Source organism: Eretmochelys imbricata, chromosome 1, assembly GCF_965152235.1.
Source record: "Eretmochelys imbricata isolate rEreImb1 chromosome 1, rEreImb1.hap1, whole genome shotgun sequence".
Lineage (NCBI taxonomy): Eukaryota > Metazoa > Chordata > Testudines > Cheloniidae > Eretmochelys > Eretmochelys imbricata.
The window spans coordinates 223004776-223024528 of record NC_135572.1 but is presented as its reverse complement, the minus strand read 5'-3'; the positions used below and the strand labels follow the sequence as shown (position 1 = coordinate 223024528).

The 19753-nt window shown below is 50.1% G+C and overlaps 1 protein-coding gene across 1 annotated transcript in view; it reads left to right on the top strand.

Annotated features, from left to right (window-relative positions):
• Nucleotides 1-1169: 1169 nt before the first annotated feature.
• The window catches only part of LOC144269783 (scavenger receptor cysteine-rich type 1 protein M130-like), a 75610-nt gene continuing 57026 nt past the window's right edge, over nucleotides 1170-19753 (top strand). The window contains exons 1-3 of the mRNA XM_077825632.1: nucleotides 1170-1230; nucleotides 10150-10284; nucleotides 18095-18409. Coding sequence (XP_077681758.1) covers nucleotides 1170-1230; nucleotides 10150-10284; nucleotides 18095-18409 — 511 coding nt within the window. The remainder of the gene's footprint in view (nucleotides 1231-10149; nucleotides 10285-18094; nucleotides 18410-19753) is intronic.

Sequence of the window (19753 nt, the reverse complement as noted above, 5' to 3'; positions counted from 1 at the left end):
TGAGGAAAAAACAATAGGTCTTAGGAGAAGCTTATCCCCCACCTGGTGAGCCTTCCTGTGAGACTTACAGGTACAGCCTGTAAGTAATCATGAGACCACATGTCTCTAGCCTCCATCTTGGGATGTAATTATTTTTACACAGACTGGTCTGGGAACCAAGCTTTGGGAACCAAGGGTTCCTGACATATACAAAAGCTCCATAAGGCAGGAAGTGACATCATCTGGTGTTCTTCGTTCCCCACACAAGAAGACTCCCGGTAATACCTGAAAAACAAAGGCTGAACTGGGTAAGTGCTGGACCCAGGCTGAAGGGATTTTTACCCTGTGAATGAAACACCTGGGATTTCAAGCTGTAAAGCAAGTGCAGCTTGCCCATTAAGAAACTGCAGCCTGAATGTGTAATCTCTTAGGGTAGGAATCTGCTATTCATATCCAATCTATTTAGTATATTAAGCTTAGTCTGCATTTTTTGTTTATTTGCTAGGTAATCTGCTTTGATCTCTTTGCTATCACTTATAATCACTTAAAATCTATCTTTTGTAGTTAATAAATTTGTTTTTGCTTTATCGAAACCAGTGAGTTTGAGTGAAGTGTGTGTGGGAATCATAACTCAGGGGCAAAGGCTGCTGCACATTGCGCTCCACATTAAGGGAGGGGGTGAAGTTTATGAGCTTACGCTGTACAGTTCCCATTGCAGGGTAAAATGGTATAATTTTGGGTTTATACTCCAGAGAGGGTGTGTGGGTGAGGAGCTTGAAGTGGCCTCAGCTGTAGTCTTCCTATGCAGGGCTGGTCACAGAGCCTGCATGTAACTGTAGCTGAGTGTGTTTCTGCCTGTATATATGCTCATGAAAGTGAAGGCTGGAAGGCTTTGCAGCTTGTTACAGAAGTACAGTGTGAGAGGGCACCCAGGCTGGTGGGTCAGAGGATTCAGTGATACTCCAGTTCCAGGTGGAACCCTGGGGGGAACCCGTCACTCCCACCTCTTGCTGTCAAGGCAGGACACAAGGGTAACGAAATGAAGGGAGAGGAGCATGAGTGCATAGTTGTTTTCTGGGTGCTGTTTGGAGACAGATTAGTTGCATATCTCACAGCCATCTCACATGGTACATAGGGGGTGGCCTGGGATACTTGCGGGGCAGGGGGCAAGCGGTGACGTCCCAAGCGCCATGGGTGAGGGGGAGACACGGAGAACCTTGCCACAGGACCCACTCAAGGAAAACACAAGAGGTGGGTGGTAGGGCTGCCCGCACCCCCTGGAGGACGCAACGAGAAATGTGTGGGGTGGAGAACCCCAAGCGCTGGTGGAGCACCATTAGGGGTCCACCAAGTCCATCCGGTCATAGTCCAGGGGATCCTAGTTGCACCAGCTGGGACCAGCCTCTGGTGTACCGAGGGGGACTCTGCCACCTGCACATCTAGGTAATGACTTTGTAGCAGCGGCAGCCATGGACCTGGTTGCAAAGAATAGCTTCTAGGTCCCGAGGAGGTCCTGGTAAAAGACCAGCCGCTCAGAGAGGTCTCACGGGACAACCCTTAGGTGGAGATAGAAGAGCTGTCAATTGCATGGGAGATCTCGGAAGGGTCAGAGAAAGGCATGCACTAGCATGCTCTATGCCGGACTAACTGCACCAGAAAGGAGCCTGTGCAGGGCCTGGAGGTGGAAGAAATGGACCTGACTGCAGAGGAAGAGCAGACCCTGTCTTTCCTCCTCCGGGGAGAGGCTCAGTACACCTGGAGAGACCCAGCACAACCCAGGCCAGAAGAACTCCAAGATTTTATTCTGTAGACCAGCCAGGGTGCCCGGGACGGGGTCAGGATGTTGAGCCTGTTCCAGAGCATGGACAGGATCAGTTTGGTTGATCACCAGTGCCCTCTCCTGTAGGGAAATGCACTGGAGAGACTCCCCACACCTCCGCAAACTGTCAGCCCCCCTGGTCTTGAGAGCAACCCTGTTCCTAAGTGTGGAGGGATCAGTGGGGGAAAGATAAATGCCCAGATAGAGCAGTGGACCTGCTCTGCACCAAATGGCCTGCGGTGAGTCAGTGCAGCTGAGTGAGCAGCCTTGGTCTAGCTGTGGGTTTGCCTCACACTGATACTGAATGCTCAACTGAGAGCCGGGTCAGGCTGTTCCAGGCTATAGGAGCAGAAGCAGTGCACCAACGGGAGTGTGTGACCTGGGAAGCCACTGAGGCTGCTTTCCTACATTGCCCTCTCGTCATGGCCCCTGTTCCCAGAGGGGGAGGGCAGGATCATGACCATAGAATCATAGAATCCTAGAATATCAGGGTAGGAAGGGACCTCAGGAGGTCATCTAGTCCAACCCCCTGCTCAAAAGCAGGACCAATCCCCAATTAAATCATCCCAGCCAGGGCTTTGTCAAGCCTGACCTTAAAAACCTCTAAGGAAGGAGATTCCACCACCTCCCTAGGCAACGCATTCCAGTGTTTCACCACCCTCCTAGTGAAAAAGTTTTTCCTAATATCCAACCTAAACCTCCCCCACTGCAACTTGAGACCATTACTCCTTGTCCTGTCCTCTTCCACCACTGAGAATAGTCTGGAACCATCTTCTCTGGAACCACCTCTCAGGTAGTTGAAAGCAGCTATCAAATCCCCCCCTCATTCTTCTCTTCTGCAGACTAAACAATCCCAGTTCCCTCAGCCTCTCCTCATAAGTCATGTGTTCCAGACCCTTAATCATTTTTGTTGTCCTTCGCTGGACTCTTTCCAATTTATCCACATCCTTCTTGTAGTGTGGGGCCCAAAACTGGACACAGTACTCCAGATGAGGCCTCACCAATGTCGAATAGAGGGGGACGATCACGTCCCTCGATCTGCTCGCTATGCCCCTACTTATACATCCCAAAATGCCATTGGCCTTCTTGGCAACAAGGGCACACAGCTGACTCATATCCAGCTTCTCGTCCACTGTCACCCCTAGGTCCTTTTCCGCAGAACTGCTGCCTAGCCATTCGGTCCCTAGTCTGTAGCTGTGCATTGGGTTCTTCCGTCCTAAGTGCAGGACCCTGCACTTATCCTTATTGAACCTCATCAGATTTCTTTTGCCCCAATCCTCCAATTTGTCTAGGTCCCTCTGTATCCTATCCCTGCCCTCCAGCATATCTACCACTCCTCCCAGTTTAGTATCATCCGCAAATTTGCTGAGAGTGCAATCCACACCATCCTCCAGATCATTTATGAAGATATTGTACAAAACCGGCCCCAGGACCGACTCCTGGGGCACTCCACTTGACACCGGCTGCCAACTAGACATGGAGCCATTGATCACTACCCGTTGAGCCCGACAATCTAGCCAACTTTCTACCCACCTTATAGTGCATTCATCCAGCCCATACTTCCTTAACTTGCTGACAAGAATACTGTGGGAGACCGTGTCAAAAGCTTTGCTAAAGTCAAGATACAATACATCCACTGCTTTCCCTTCATCCACAGAACCAGTAATCTCATCATAGAAGGCGATTAGATTAGTCAGGCATGACCTTCCCTTGGTGAATCCATGCTGACTGTTCCTGATCAGTTTCCTCTCATGTAAGTGCTTCAGGATTGATTCTTTGAGGACCTGCTCCATGATTTTTCCGGGGACTGAAGTGAGGCTGACTGGCCTGTAGTTCCCAGGATCCTCCTTCTTCCCTTTTTTAAAGATTGGCACTACATTAGCCTTTTTCCAGTCATCCGGGACTTCCCCCATTCGCCACGAGTTTTCAAAGATAATGGCCAATGGCTCTGCAATCACAGTCGCCAGTTCCTTTAGCACTCTCGGATGCAACTCGTCCGGCCCCATGGACTTGTGCACGTCCAGCTTTTCTAAATAGTCCCTAACCACCTCTTTCTCCACAGAGGGCTGGACATCTATTCCCCATGTTGTGATGCCCAGCACAGCAGTCTGGGAGCTGACCTTGCCTCCCTCATTCATTAAGGGGCCCACACTTTCCTTGGCTTTCTTCTTGTTGCCAACATACCTGAAGAAACCCTTCTTGTTACTCTTAACATCTCTCGCTAGCTGCAGCTCCAGGTGCGATTTGGCCCTCCTAATTTCATTCCTACATGCCCGAGCAATATTTTTATACTCTTCCCTGGTCATATGTCCAACCTTTCACTTCTTGTAAGCTTCTTTTTTATGTTTAAGATCCGCTAGGATTTCACCGTTAAGCCAAGCTGGTCGCCTGCCATATTTAGTATTCTTTCGACACATCGGGATGGTTTGTCCCTGTAACCTCAACAGGGATTCCTTGAAATACAGCCAGCTCTCCTGGACTCCTTTCCCCTTCATGTTAGTCCCCCAGGGGATCCTACCCATCCGTTCCCTGAGGGAGTCGAAGTCTGCTTTCCTGAAGTCCAGGGTCCGTATCCTGCTGCTTACCTTTCTTCCCTGCGTCAGGATCCTGAACTCAACCATCTCATGGTCACTGCCTCCCAGATTCCCATCCACTTTTGCTTCTCCTACTAATTCTTCCCGGTTTGTGAGCAGCAGGTCAAGAAAAGCTCCCCCCCTAGTTGGCTCCTCTAGCACTTGCACCAGGAAATTGTCCCCTATGCTTTCCAAAAACTTCCTGGATTGTCTATGCACCGCTGTATTGCTCTCCCAGCAGATATCAGGAAAATTAAAGTCACCCATGAGAACCAGGGCGTGCGATCTAGTAGGTTCCGCGAGCTGCCAGAAGAAAGCCTCATCCCCCTGGTCCGGTGGTCTATAGCAGACTCCCACCACTACATCACTCCTGTTGCTCACACTTCTAAACTTAATCCAGAGACACTCAGGTTTTTCTGCAGTTTCGTACCGGAGCTCTGAGCAGTCATACTGCTCCCTTACATACAGTGCTACTCCCCCACCTTTTCTGCCCTGCCTGTCCTTCCTGAACAGTTTATAACCATCCATGACAGTACTCCAGTCATGTGAGTTATCCCACCAAGTCTCTGTTATTCCAATCATGTCATAATTCCTTGACATCACCAGGACCTCCAGTTCTCCCTGCTTGTTTCCAAGGCTTTGTGCATTTGTATATAAGCATTTGAGATAACCTGCTGATCACCCCTCATTCTCAGTATGAGGCAGGAGCCCTCCCCTCACAGACATTCCTGCCTGTGCTTCCTCCCAGTATCCCGCTTTCCCACTTACCTAAGGGCTTTGGTCTCCTTCCCCTGGTGAACCTAGTTTAAAGCCCTCCTCACTAGGTTAGCCAGCCTGCTCGCAAAGATGCTCTTCCCTCTCTTCGTAAGGTGGAGCCCGTCTCTGCCTAGCACTCCTCCTTCATGAAACACCATCCCATGGTCAAAGAATCCAAAGCCTTCTCTCAAACACCACCTGCGTAGCCATTCGTTGACTTCCATGATTCGACGGTCCCTACCCAGGCCTTTTCCTTCCACGGGGAGGATGGACGAGAACACCACTTGCGCCTCAAACTCCTTTATCCTTCTTCCCAGAGCCACGTAGTCCGCAGTGATCTGCTCAAGGTCATTCTTGGCAGTATCATTGGTGCCCACGTGGAGAATCAGGAAGGGGTAGCGATCCGAGGGCTTGATGAGTCTCGGCAGTCTCTCCGTCACATCACGAATCTTAGCCCCCGGCAAGCAGCAGACTTCTCGGTTTTCCCGTTCAGGGCGGCAGATAGATGACTCAGTCCCCCGGAGTAGAGAGTCCCCAACCACCACCACCCGCCTCCTTCTCTTGTGAGTGGTGGTCGTGGAACCCCCCATCTCAGGACAGTGCATCTCATGCCTTCCAACCAGCGGAGTCTCCTTCTGCTTTCTCTCCCCAGACATATCATCTGGTCCACTCTCCGCAGAGGTACCTGTGGAGAGAACATGAAAGCGGTTAGTTACCTGTGTCTGTGTTGCTGGAACCCGGACATTCCCCCTTCTTCTTCTGGAGGTCACATGTTGCCAAACTTCTTCACTGGCCTCTTGGCCCCGCTGTGCAACCTGCTCTATATCTTTAGAGCTTTGTGCCCGTAGAAGCATATCCTGACTTTTGTCCAGAAAATCCTCCGTTTCTCGTATGCAACACAGGGTCGTTATTTGTTGCTCCAGACCTTCAATCTTCTCTTCCAATATGGAGACCAGCTTGCACTTTGTACACGCAAAGTCGCTTCTGTCCTGTGGAAGAAAGACAAACATGGCACATCCAGTGCAGGTCACAACAGCTGAACCCCCCCCTTCCATATCACCTTCTTACTATGAGCTTCCTCAGAGAAGTTGGCAAGATGTAAGCCTCACTGGGCTCACTCCAGACGAACTCCCAGGCAAACTCCTGCTGTGTGCTGCTCTGCTGTCCCCCGCTGCTCAGCTGGTTCGCGAAGCTCTGGCTATTTTTAAACAGCCAGGCTCCCCTGAAACAAACAAACAGACAGCCCCAGTGCCCACCCCCTGCAGGCTATCAGCCAATCAGGCACTCGCTCAGCCTCTCACACTGCCCTCCCAGCACTCGGATACTCACCAATCCCAGGCAAACTCCTGCTGTGTGCTGCTCTGCTGTCCCCCGCTGCTCATGTTCCCCTGTACTGTACTGAGGCTGATAGTTCCATTCCATCAGGAAAGATCCTGCTGCTTCAGCCTCCCAGCTGGGTTTTGCAGCATGACACAGCCAGGCCTGAGCCAAACTGAGAACTACTGGCACTATGTGTGCCCTCCCCGCACTACACTATGATTGAGAGAGAATTGGGACTGACTCCCTCCAGAGTGCTGCAATGTCCTGGAGACCATGGCCCTCCAGATTCCTGGCCAGGAGTTTGGAACTACCAAATAAGAGATGGACTCAGAAGTTCCAGCTTGGCTCTTGTACTGAGCCCTGCACCTGGTGGGAGTTTCTTATGCAGTGAAATCACTGAAGGATTATGGGGTGATGGTGTCAGAGGGAGAGGATCTGCCCCCTCCAGCCTCAGTTACTCCCCCATGAGCAGCAGAGACCAAAAACGAAGAGTCAAGCATAGGAACGTCTCAGGGGTCACAATGAAGGTGGTGCTGCTGCATTCCCTCAGCCTCCTGCACCCTGGCCCTCCTCTGCTGTGAGTGTTGGGGAGATGGTCCAGTTCTCCTTTCTGTGGTCTGCACCTTCAAATGGGAGGAGTTTCCCTGCCTTCCTTACAGATTGAGCAGGCTGGGAGCACAGCACGGACCCCACACTGTGCCTGTCTCTCATGGGGACTCCATACTGATCCCCTTGGCGTTTTCCATACTGTGAAATAAACCGAGACTAACAGGGCCTTTGGGAAAGGTTCTTCTCCACCTGGGGGGGAGCAAATCAAGGCAAGTAGTAAAATATATCACTGTATAGGACTAAATAGGAAATTGAAACAACAGGAAATGGTTATAGCAGCTTGTCACAGGAACAGAAGCAAAATTTTTATTACTCTCCCCACCCCCAACATACACACATGCATTCTCCATGTGGGGCAAAGCCAATACACTTCCTGGTTTAAGTCATACTGTAAACTCAGTGTAAGTCATGAAAGCCGAGTAGCAGGACCCTATGGATATTCTTTGCTTTCTGGCAGTGGGATTTAGGAGGTTTCAGGACTTCTCCCCCAACTTCTAACCCCAGATCAGTAGTAGCACAGGGTGCAGTATGATACAGGCCCCCATGGTGAGGAAATGTGGCCATCCTGCCTCTGTTTCCCCTCTGTCAGTTCCATAAGTGCTCATACCCCAGAGGGGGCAGTTAATGTCCCTTTCCTTGGGGCAGTTACACCACTGAACTGTAACCCCTTCTTCACCTCCAAAGCAGAGCTCTCCCACCTGCTTCATCAAACCCCTCCCAGCTACACAGGGGCAGGACCTCACCAGCCCACAAGGCTCTTTCTGAGATCTCCACAGTTACCCCTCATGTCCAGACTTCTGATCCCATCCTCTCATCTCCCAGCCACAGGCTTGCCTGCCCCAATCCTCGGGCTTCTGTCCCAGCTTCCCTCAGGCAGGGAGCTCTGCTGGCCCCACTCCAGACAATAGACTCTGAGCAGAGATCTGCCCCAGGACTTTCCCAGCCCTTTCTCTGCACTTACTGAGCAACAATCCTCGCCTGGCTGTTTCTGCCTTGCTTGTGGGATCAGCCACATGACATAGTCACCCCCATTCACAGCATGGCCCTATGCTCTTGCAGGGGGAGCTGCAGAACCCACCCAAGACACCTGTTCTGAAGGGGATGACCTTGGAGCACCTGTCACAGCGCTGCCAGATCTGGCAAACTGCTCCTGGTGATGGGATTTCGATGAGGTGGGGCCCAGACTCCAGAAAACATGAGAAGCTCCAACCACATTACAATACACATTGTAAGGAGAGTGATCATTTTACATATGCTATTACCAGCAGGAGAGTGGAGTGGGGAGAGAGAAAACCTTTTGTAGTGATAATCACTCATTTTTTCATGGTTTGTGTGTATAGAAACGTCTTCTGTACTTTCCACAGTATGCATCCGATGAAGTGAGCTATAGGTCACGAAAGCTTATGCTCAAATAAATTGGTTAGTCTCTAAGGTGCCACAAGTACTCCTTTTCTTTTTGCAAATGCAGACTAACACGGCTGTTACTCTGAAATCCTACCACCTAGTGAATTTGAGCCTTTGATCGGCAGCCTGCCCCACTTGTTCACCTCCTGGGGCAGAAAAACCAATCAGAGCTGTTGCAAGGAGAGCTCACCCCCCCTCCCGGTAACGTTGCCAGCACCTTCTTCCATTATCAGTCAGTTCTTCAATTCTCTGACCTGTGTTCTGGTTATTCAGGGTCAGGGGCTGCACTGTGCTGTACTGGCCCTGGCACGGTGAGCCGCTGACAAGGACTGTAGTTAAGGCAGAGCTGGGGTAGGTACTGCATGGTTCCTGGTCTTTGCCGCTCTCTGGACAGATGAGAGAGAACTTCCTGTGCTGATTCTGAGTTCTCGCCACTCACCAAGATGGCGTCTGTCTAGGGAAACACCTTGTTGTTTGTTGCCAAGGAGCTCACACTGTGACACTTTGGCCTTCATGAGGTAGGGGTGGCAAAGTGCCAGAGATGCCTGCGTTAGAGCTGTTTCCTACAAGGCCGCCTTTCTGTTTGGTACCACAATTGCTGTGATGGGCTGATTTCAGATTCCATTCTAAACGCCTCTGTTAGGCCTGTTCTAACACACACCTACACACGGCTCCTTCAGGCTGGATTTTACCTTTGATTATTCCCTCCCCGAGCTGATTTTCCACTGGACATCAGCTATGTTGTTCTCCTGGTTAACTTGCTGCTGTCTCCTGGGAAGCTTGTGTCCTATGGCTGACGTGCTGCTCTTCGCTGTAGAGAAGAGACGGGTTTCAGCTGCACTGACTATTGTAGAGATTCTCTATTCAGACGGATGGAAATGGCCAGGACCCTGCGATTCTCTCTTGCTCCCAGACTGACTAACACAGCCTGTTCTGCCTAGAGTTACCACACAGGGCAGTCCTAGCACTGGCCTGGGCAGAGAGTCCTGGAGTGGGTTGCTACCTACACTATGGTATGCGAGATGGTCACTCAGAACCTAGTCAGTCAGTGTTAAGAACAAGCTCTAACTTGGCGAACAGGAAGCCCTCTGAGACTGTGATGCCACTGATGGTCACATCTGAAGAAGGAAGCTCCATGACACACTCCTACCACTAATGTACCACTGCCCTGAGGAAGCCCTGAGCAGTCTGGGTTCCACAAAGGGAGCAGGGATTGGTCCCTTCTCCTCTGGGTACATCTGACCCCAGTGGTCACATCCCAGCTCTGTGGTTTAAATGCATGGCTACAGTTGGACACACACAGCTCTGTGGGGTTCAATTTTAGAGGTTTTTTTCTTTCCCTACATTTGTTGTCTTAATTAATTAATCAGATGAGCAGCTTTCAAGGTTCACTTTTTTTCACCTAAAAAGAATAATTTTTCACACTGTTCTGCCCTACGCCAAGGAGGGCGGTTACATGATGATCCGAGACTGAAGCGAACATGACATCAGAAGCGGACTCATCACTCATATATGGTCACAGCCAGAGTTTTAGAATTGTACTGGATGTTTTAGCTGCATAAAGTTTTAGATAAACCCTCTGATAATGTCTAAAAAGGTGAATATTGTTTCTATTGGTTCCTTCTGGCAGCTGATGCCAGCCTCTGAATCTATATATTTCCCTTCCACTGCTTTGTTGTCACTTGTCAGACACAGAGGAGCCCTGGCAGGTGCTTAGGTGCAGCCGGTGCAGTGTCAGGAGGGAACAGCAAGTCTGTCTGGCAATGAAGGGACATCTCTCCACTCAGCTGCTTTGGCTTCTCCTCTTTCTTCAAGACACCATGGGTAAGTGCCTGCTTTATTTCATGAGTTGGGCAGACAAGAACTAGAAAGAGAGTTTTGAATCCACTAGGAATGGAGTTTTATTCCAGAAATCAATGAAACAAATGGAAAGCAGGCAATTGGTTTTAAGTAAATGTATGTGTGTGTAATTATCTCCCTGTTGGTTATTCTTAGAGAGGAGGTTTATATATTTGCAATAATCATAGATTTGACCCAGTCCCAGACTGTGTGTACTTTATAAAATACCCCAGTCTTGTTGCACTGTGAGCCCAGAGTTCCTTTTGGTGAACTAATGGCTTCAGTGCTTAGAAATTCCTGATAACTAATCAGAAGAAAAGCAGAGTGGGCTTCTATATTATGACTTCCAGCCTCATCGCCCATCCAGCTCTGTCCCTGTGTATGGAACCTGTGAATAATTCCAGATATACACTCCATGCCATTTAAAATAACACCGCTGTCCTGTGTGCATCAAACGTGCCGGGCCAACTTCAGCAGGGTTTGAATGATGCACTTGTCAGGACACTGAACTGCTCTGTAGCAGCCTGTTTCTGTGAGTTGCTGCAGACTGAGACGCTGCTGTTCTGTAGCTGCAGTGTGAACAGGTGAAGCTAAAGATGAAAGTCAGATTTTAGAAACCTCAAATATTTTGCTAGAGATGAACCGTGGTATCACAGCTGGTATGTAGAGATCGCAGATAGCTCTGCAACGTCTCTGTGCCTCGGAGGGTAGGTGCTGAGGATTCCAGAGCAAGGACATTTTCCGGAGTAGCTAATGTGGGGTTTGTACCTGAACTTCCCAAGAAATTCAAACAGAATTAGCTGGAGTTTGATCTCATGATAAAACTGACCTTTATAACAGGGAAACAGCAGAGAATTACGCTGGGATTCCTGGGTAACCAGACTGACATGGAATGAGCGAATGCTTCATAAGAAATCATGGGGCCCTATTCTCCCCACAGGGTCAGTGTGCCTCCCATTAGCTACGATGGGCGTCCTTTGTACCCTGCATGAGATATATTGGACTTAATACAGATTAATGTTATTGGGGATATTTACCCTTATTGCGTGGAGTATCCCCAGAAAAGCCTGTGTATAAAGAATGCTGTGCAGTTTAATGCACTGAAAACATTAAATGCTGAAGGGCTTTAAAATTCAAGCACATAAGAGCTAAAGTGACTCAGTTATGAGCCAGTTTCCTTTGCTTTGTTATATCTGGTGCGGAGGAACAGAGGCAGGGGACTTTGTGTCTTTGTGTGAAGGGGTGGGGGGACAGGCAGAGGGAGAGAGAGACAGAAGTTGTGGGCTGTGTTGGGCGTGGAAAATAAGGAAAAGTGATAAGCCAGCCTTGGATTGGTTGCTTGAGAAAATTTGTATTTTACTGGATCCTGAGAGGAGGGAAGGGGGCAAGTGGCTACTTCCTTATCTCGGGGTAGATTAATGTGATGTTCCAAAGATACACAGCATGGAGGCTTAGAACCAACACTGCAGGTACTTTGACTGTTGAGGGAAAAGAAATAAGTGCATTGCCAAAATTGTCAGCATGTGGGTTCTGGGTAATTCCTGGATCACAAGGTTTGTGGGAGAGCAGTGAATACACCACGACATGACATGGGGATTGCTGACTACAGGTTGACTAGGTGGAGAGAGATCATCGACTCATAGAATATCAGGGTTGGAAGGGATTTCAGGAGGTCACCTAGTCCCACCCCCTGCTCAAAGCAGGAGCAGCCCCAACCAGGGCTGGCTCTATCTTTTTTTGCTGCCCCAAGCGGTGAAGCAAAGGCAAAAAAAAAAGCGGCCACCGAAGAAGAAAAAATGAAGAAACTGCCGCCGAAGTGCCACCAAGAATCCAAGTGCTGCCCCAAGAACGGCTGGAGTACCGCCCCTTCAGATTTGCTGCCCCAGGCACCTGCTTCCTTAGCTGGTGCCTAGAGCTGGCCCTGGCCCCAACTAAATCATCCCAGCCAGGGCTTTGTCAAGCTGGGCCTTCAAAACCTCTAAGGATGGAGATTCCGCCACCTCCCTAGGTAACCCATTCCAGTGCTTCACCACCCTCCTAGTGAACTAGTGTTTCCTAATATCCAACCTAGACCTCCCCCACTGCAACTTGAGACCACTGCTCCTCGTTCTCTCATCTGCCACCACTGAGAACAGCTGAGCTCCATCCTCTTTGGAACCCCCTTCAGGTAGTTGAAGGCTGCTATCAAATCCCCCCTCACTCTTCTCGTCTGCAGACTAAACAAGCCCAGTTCCCTCAGCCTCTCCTCGTAAGTCATGTGCCCCAGCCCCCTGATCATTTTCATTGCCCTATTCTGGACTCTCTCCAATTTGTCCACATGCTTTATGTAATGGGGGCCCCAAAACTGGACACACTACTCATTTTGCCCACTCTGCAGCATCTAACCATTGACTAAAGAGATTGTGATTTACCAGACATTGTGGTGATTGACATGGGCAGATATGATCTGGGCCTTATTCCTGGGTACATCTCATATGTTGTATGGACCGCATCAGAGATTTGTGTCCAGGAGCTGTGATAGCTTTCTCTGATTTGGCTGAGCATCTGAATCATTGCTACAGCAACAATACCAAACCTATTAATGAATGTTGGAAGAATATTGATCAGGAAATTGGCATGTTCATGGCTGACCAGAAAATGTGTACTGACCTCACAGATAAAGAACAACTGAAAGTCTGCAAAAGGGGAATGCCCCCAAAAATTAAAGCAATTTGTGCTTAATTTTTAGCACCCTGTGGGTGAGTGAGTGTGTTGTAAAAGTAAGTGAAGAGCTTGCACATTTCAGCAACTGTGGGGTTGGCAGGGTAAAGTTTTGTGTGTTAACAGGGTATATTGGAGCATTGCTGAAAGAGGGCAGAGCTAAGGTTGAATGGGAAACCTTAACTCTGCATTTCCTGGTTGAGTTTTGCTCAGCTCAGAGTTCTGCCAGGGGATAACGTACCACCAAGCAACCTTAACTCTATTAATGTAGCTTTTGATTGGTGCCTCACTTATAATTTTCTTTACTCTTTCAAATGCCTAGTCTTGTTGCTCTGCCCATTGCCACACTACGTCATTGTGTGTTAACTAGGGTGACCATATGTCCCATTTTGGCCGGGACAGGGCCCTTTTTAAGTCCTATCCCGGACACCCTGACTTTTTTGGCAAAACTGCATATCATCAGTTGGCAAAAGCAAACAGGAAAGATGCCCAATTTTGACAAAACAGTGGGGTGCACAGAACATTTGGGGGGAGGGAAGCAGTGACGTCTGCGGGGGACGTTGCCACATATACACCCCCACGGGCAGCTAAAGGCCCATGCCCCACCCTCCCACCAGGAAGCCGCACAGGAGCCTGGCCAATGTATCTCTGCTACACCCTGCCCTTCCAATCAGAGAGCAATGGGGTATCACATGCTCACTCTGTAGCCCAATCAGAGGGCAGTGCTATTGGGGCCCTAATTCAAACTCTTGTCTGCTTTCCGTGGAGATGGCGGGGCCAGCTGGGCTACAGAGACACGACTAGTGGGCCCCACGCCCTACTGGGCAACTGGTCTCATAAGTGCCATCTGGGTCCTGCAGAATACACTTAAACAGGGCACCAAATGCAGCATGCCCCACCACCGCAGCCCACAATCCAGACTCATGCACCCCACCCCAGCTTCATGTCCTCTCCACTCCCTGTCCTTTGGGACCAGTCCCCAGAGCCCTTTCCACCCCCCGCCCCCACACCAACCAGCCATTTTACCTCCCCAGTCCACCTCCAGTTCCTCACTTCTGCCACATCCCAGACTCCCCACATCTCCCCAGGGCTGCTATCTGGAGTCTCCTTGGTCCCTCCCACTACCCTGAGCCTCCTTCCTGCCCCTCTGTTATCCCAGCCCCCAAAGGGGCAGCACACCACTAGATGGATCATAGTCAAATAGCTTCATCTCATGGCTCCGAGCTCAAAAGTACTCACACACACTCACACAATCACACCCTGCTTTGCTGCCCAGATCCCAGCCCATACCTATTCCTCTTTCCCCCATCTCTGCTATTAGGTTCAATTGAGGGCACAGAGGAATACTGGGGGGGGGACAAGTGGCAATGCCAGGTGGCTCAGGCCAGGCCCTGTATCCCGTTATCAGTTTAGGGAAATATGGTAACTTTAGTGTTAACTGTGTCAGGGGTTTACAGGCCTCTGATAGAGGTGCTCAGAATCTCGAAAGGTAGTTGGCCATCCTTCTAAATCACTACACTTCCTTCACAATCCTTTGATCTGGCATTTCCTTAATGGCTGTCAATTTCTCAGGGTATGGCTGTAGTCCCTCAGGAGTCAACATATGTCCATTGTAGGGAGCCTCAGTTCTTCTCAGCTTCAACTTGTCTACATTTAGCTGAATATTCCACTCCCAGGACTTGTTTAGGAATTGTCACAGCTTGGTATCATGGTCCTGGGTTGCTTCTTTCTTGACATCTCCTCTTATAATAAGAATGTCATCAGCTGCAATCTTGATGCCTGGAAGTCCCTGTTGTGCCTGGTTCAGTTTACATTGGAACACCTCTGGGGCTGGGCCGATGTCCATAGGCATGTGTACCCAGTAGTACTCTGGTGGTACTCTGGTATATCAAGAACTATAAATTCCAAGCTATAATGTCTCTTGTTTCATGGATTTCTTACTGACAGCCTGCATTTGCCCACTGTCCTCAGAATGGTTTTACTGTACATCACCAGCAGTTGGTCACATTTTTCCAGTCTAATTTGGGTGCTTATCAGTGTTGCTGGCACTAGGGTGTAGCTGGCTTTGCAATCCAGTTGGAATTGAACCGGCCATTGGATTAATACCATAGTTGAAATATGGCAGTAGAATAGCTGGCAGCCTTCTTCGGTAGTGTGTGTACATTGAGAGTCTTTGGATCTGCTAAAATCATATTGCAGATATCTTCTCCATTGCAGGTCTCTGCATCTTCCGTTACTGCATGTACTGCTCCTTTTTTTCTTGCAGGGGTATCTGGGGCATTGGGAGAAAAAGTAGTTCTGTTCCCCAGTCCCCTTGAATCATTGTCCATAGGTTGAGCATTTTTCTTTCTGCCTTTTGTGTTGCTTTCCATACTATATGCATTGGACAATGTCTGCATTCTCAATCAGTCTCTCTCCTGCTTCCTGGATTCCATTAGTTTGAGCCTATGTACTTGTTCTACATTAGTGGCTGTAATTGTTTTGATCTTTTCCCTGGACAGTTCAGCTGTCCTTGCGATTTGGAGGCATTTCTTCAGGGTTAGATCTATTTCTTTCAACAATCTCTCCTGTAAACTGGAATCATGTATCCCACAAATGATTCTGTCCCTGCTTAAGGAACCTTTAATGTCTCCAAAGTTACATGTGGATGCTAGAGTTCTTAGGTCTGTGAAAAGTTTCTCTGCCCTCTTCTGCTTCTTGGTTTCATGTTAAAAAAAATAACAACAGAATGTCTCTACAATCTCATTCTGTCTGGGGTTGCCAGGGGGATGCTATGAAGCACCACAGAAAAGCCTTTAAATAAATTCAAATAAATATTTTTTGTCCCAAGTCTGATACAGGCATTCCCATAGAGAGGAGAAAGGTCAGAAGAAACACCAACTTTAGATAGGGTTGCTAATTTAATAATCACATAAAAACGAACAGACAGACCAGCCCCTTCCCTGAGGCCCCGCCTCCCTCTCACTACATTGCCCCTCCCTCACTGGCTCGCTCTGCCCCACCCTTACTCACTTTCACTGTGAGTGAGGGTGGGGCAGAATGAGCCAGTGAGGGAGGGACTGAGGCAGGGGGTTGGGGTGTGGGAGGGGTTGAGGGCTCTACATGGGGGTGCAGGCTCTGGGGTGTGGCCAAAATGAGAGGTTCAGGGTGTAGGAGGTGGCTCCAGGCTGGGACAGGGAGTTGGGGTGTGGGAGGAATGAGGTCTCCGGGGTGAGGCTGGAGATGAAGGTTTTCGGGTGCAGTAGGGGGCTCCGGGTTTGCAAGGTCTCAGGGCTGGGGCAGGGGTTTGGGGCTTGGGAATGGGGCTCAGGCTTACTTCGGACTGTTCTCGGTCAGCGGCGCAGTGGGGCTAAGGCAGGTTTCCTGCCTGTCCTGGCTCCATGCTGTACCCCGGAAGCTTCCAGCAGGTCTGGTTCCTAGGCTGGGGGGGGCGTCAAGCGGCATGCACTGCTTTCACCTGCAGGCACCGTGGGAGTGCGGAGCCGGTGTTTGTGCAGTGCGCAGAGCCCCGTGGCTCCCTGGCCTAGAAGCCAGATCTGCTGGCTGCTTCTGGGGCACAGCATGGTGCCCCAAGACAGGTAGGGACTAGCCTGCGTTAGCCCTGCAGCACCACCAACAGGGCTTTTAACAGCAGATGTTGGAAGAGCTCCTGAGACCATGGGGCTGGAGTTTGTTAGTAATTTATATTTCATGGCAAGGGAAAATTGAGCAGAGGAATTTAAGAAGAGGCAAATCCATGCTACTTCCAGACTAATACAGAAATTGGATACAGAAATTCTCCAACCTGAGGGTGGGATCTAACCCCAGTAGTGGAGACCAATGGATATGCAAATCACACTTCACTGGTGAGGAGAGTCTAGGGATTTGGAGCTCAAAGTGACCTTGGAAATGCTTGACGTGGGGACAGGAGGGTAGGGGGAACTTCCCAGGGGGTACTGAAGGACAAGGGACTGATTCCTTTCCTCTAGAGGGCACCTAGTCAAACACTGCTTTGTGGAAATGCTGATGTGACCTCACAGTAATGTGATGATGAACTCTAGCATGTGGCTAGGGACAGCATGCAGGGCTAGAAAAAGCAATGGGAAGAGACTGGTAGCAGAGGCTTGGAGACACAGTGATAGGGGGGCTGTGTCAGCTTGTCCCTGACAAGGTGGTCAGAACATGGACATTGCTTTCAAGAGATGTGAGCTCACGTGCTCTTTTCTCTGTAATTATACAAGGGGAGCCCAGCTCACTGGGCTTTGCAAAAATTTCACTTGGGCTTTCTTATCAAAACTGTTTCTTTTATTTTACTCTGATTTTCTGTATCTCTAAACAATCTTGTTTTAAGAAAACTTCTGTTTTTGGAGTAATTTCCTGCTCTCTGCCCCCAAGAGACAGGAGTCACTCACCTCTTTGGGAGAGGTGCTGAGGGGATAGGAGTTTCTGAAGTCTAATGCCCTGACTCAGTCTCGGGCCAGAGGTGGGGACAGGAGTGTCCTCTCCCATGGAGCAGTCTGACAGAGGTCAAGTGCACACAAGGGGAAAAGCCAAAGGACAGTGATGTGGGGTGCAGGTGAGACCCCCTACTCTGTAACCCTTATGGGACACATTTAACGATCTGAGACTGGTGGGTCAGAGGTTTGGGGGAGATGGGAGCTGAGGTGGTAAGGAAAATGAGCTATGTGGGCACTGAGGAGGGAGCAGCAGTTTCGGAGAGGAGAGGACTAAGAATACATGGCTGGTTCTCCTTTGCAGGTGGTTGCACATGAAGGGAGGAGCTGGTGCCCAATAGCGGGTGGGGCATGTTTTCTGGGGTGTGGGTGGGGAGAAGGATCGATGGATGGTGGGGGTGGGCCTGGTGAGGGAGGGGAGGAGACTGTCAGGAAACTGCTGCTGTAAATATCCCAACAGTGATGGTACTCAACATCCAGTAGGCCAGAGAGCTGAGAAGGGAGGAGACCTCTCATGCTTCCTCCCCAGTGATAGGCCTGCCTAGTGGAGCAGGGAGTAAACCCCTGGGCCCCTGTGAGATACTATCCAGATCAGATGGGTTATTAACAACAGTGAGGGGGCCTTTGTACTCTCTGTAACTCTGCTCTGTATCTGTTTGAAGGTGCTGATGAGCTGAGGCTGGTGAATGGAAGCAGCCCCTGTGCTGGGAGAGTGGAGGTTAAACACCAGGATCGGTGGGGAACAGCATGTGGTGGTAACTGGAACATGAAAGGTGCTGTGGTGGTTTGTAAGCAACTGGGATGTGGCTCTGCTCTTAAAGCCCTTAATAAAGCTCCCTTTGGAAAAGGATCTGGACCAACTTGGCTGTATCGAGTTAATTGCCATGGTAACGAATCAGCTCTCTGGGACTGCAGTCATGGAGGATGGGGTTCAGTCAACTGTAAGCATGAATATGATATTGGAGTGATCTGTGCAGGTAAGATGAGGGAGAAGGCAATGAACCCAAAGTGTGTGACATTCCTGGGCACTCAGAGCTGGACCGTGCGCTGCACTTGGTCCACGTAGAGCCAACCAAACTCTCCCTGACTTCCCCTGGGCAGACTGGGGATGAGCAGGCTGCACCATCCTCTGGGCTGCCAACAGGGGCCAGCTGGGACAGTTGTCATGGGCTAGGGGTGGGTTGGGTGGCCCCATTAGCAGGTCTGTGCTGTGTACGTGCCCGGGTACAACATCCTAGTGTCTCCCCGGGGCTGCAGCAGCAACGGTGACCTGCCTGTGGCTGCTGGAGCTGGGACAGGAGCCAGTGGGGGCAAGTGCTGTGGAGATTTCCCCAGAGTTCCCTGAGACAACAGGAGATGAGCCCTGAGTCTCAACTTGTTCAGATTAGGTTAGATTGTACCTATTTTGGCCCCAGCTATGACCTATGACAGCACAAAGGGGCCACAAAGTTACTAACCCCCCCCCCACCCCCCGCATCCTGAGCAAATACATATGGCATAAATGCCCTCCTCAAGAGGCCCTGAGCTAGAGTAACCCACAGCAGATGGAGGTGCATTGGCTCCCCTCTCAAACTCTGTGCCAGGTCTGGCACTGTTGCAAGGATATAGCAGGACCAAGCTGTCTCTGGGCTTGAGTCTGGGTTTCCTGCGTAAAATGAGTCCTGCAGCCGCACTGTCTCTTGTGATCCTGGTGCAACTGACAGAGTTGCACCATCCTTATTCCCCAGTATTTTTATACCAGAAATGCACAAGTGCAGACACCAGCTTATTTGCATAACGGGAGGAGCCAAACATGGGAGTCTTGCAGCCACACACCCATTCCCACTGGGCCTGTTCTTGTCTCTGTGGCAGCAGCTCCTGGGCTTGTAAATCCTGAATTTGAGGGCCTGTCACTGTGGTTTGGGGTCTTGGAGAATATCCAGAGGGTACAGAGGAATCTGACCGGCTGGCTGGGAATTAGGCACAAGCATTTACAAGGCAGACAGCTGCAGTGGCACAGGAGCTAGCAAACAGAGCTGAGTTTGAGTGGGAGTTTGCAAGGGAAGTTTGGGGGGCAGACCAGGAGAGCCTGGCAGAGGAACAGACAGGCTAGTGAAGGGAGTGTGGAGTGGTCTGGCAGTGTTGTGGTGCTCGTTGTGGGTTTGTTTTGCTGTTGGTGGTGGGGGTTTGGTTTGTGTTTCCTGGACTAACAGGACTTAGGTGGGAAGGCTATGACAGATACAGAGGCAGCAGGGGAAGTGACCCAAGAAGTGGAAGACACAATGAAGATGACTGGATACGGAAGCTGCGGCATGTACATGATCCTGGAGGGGGTACCTGAA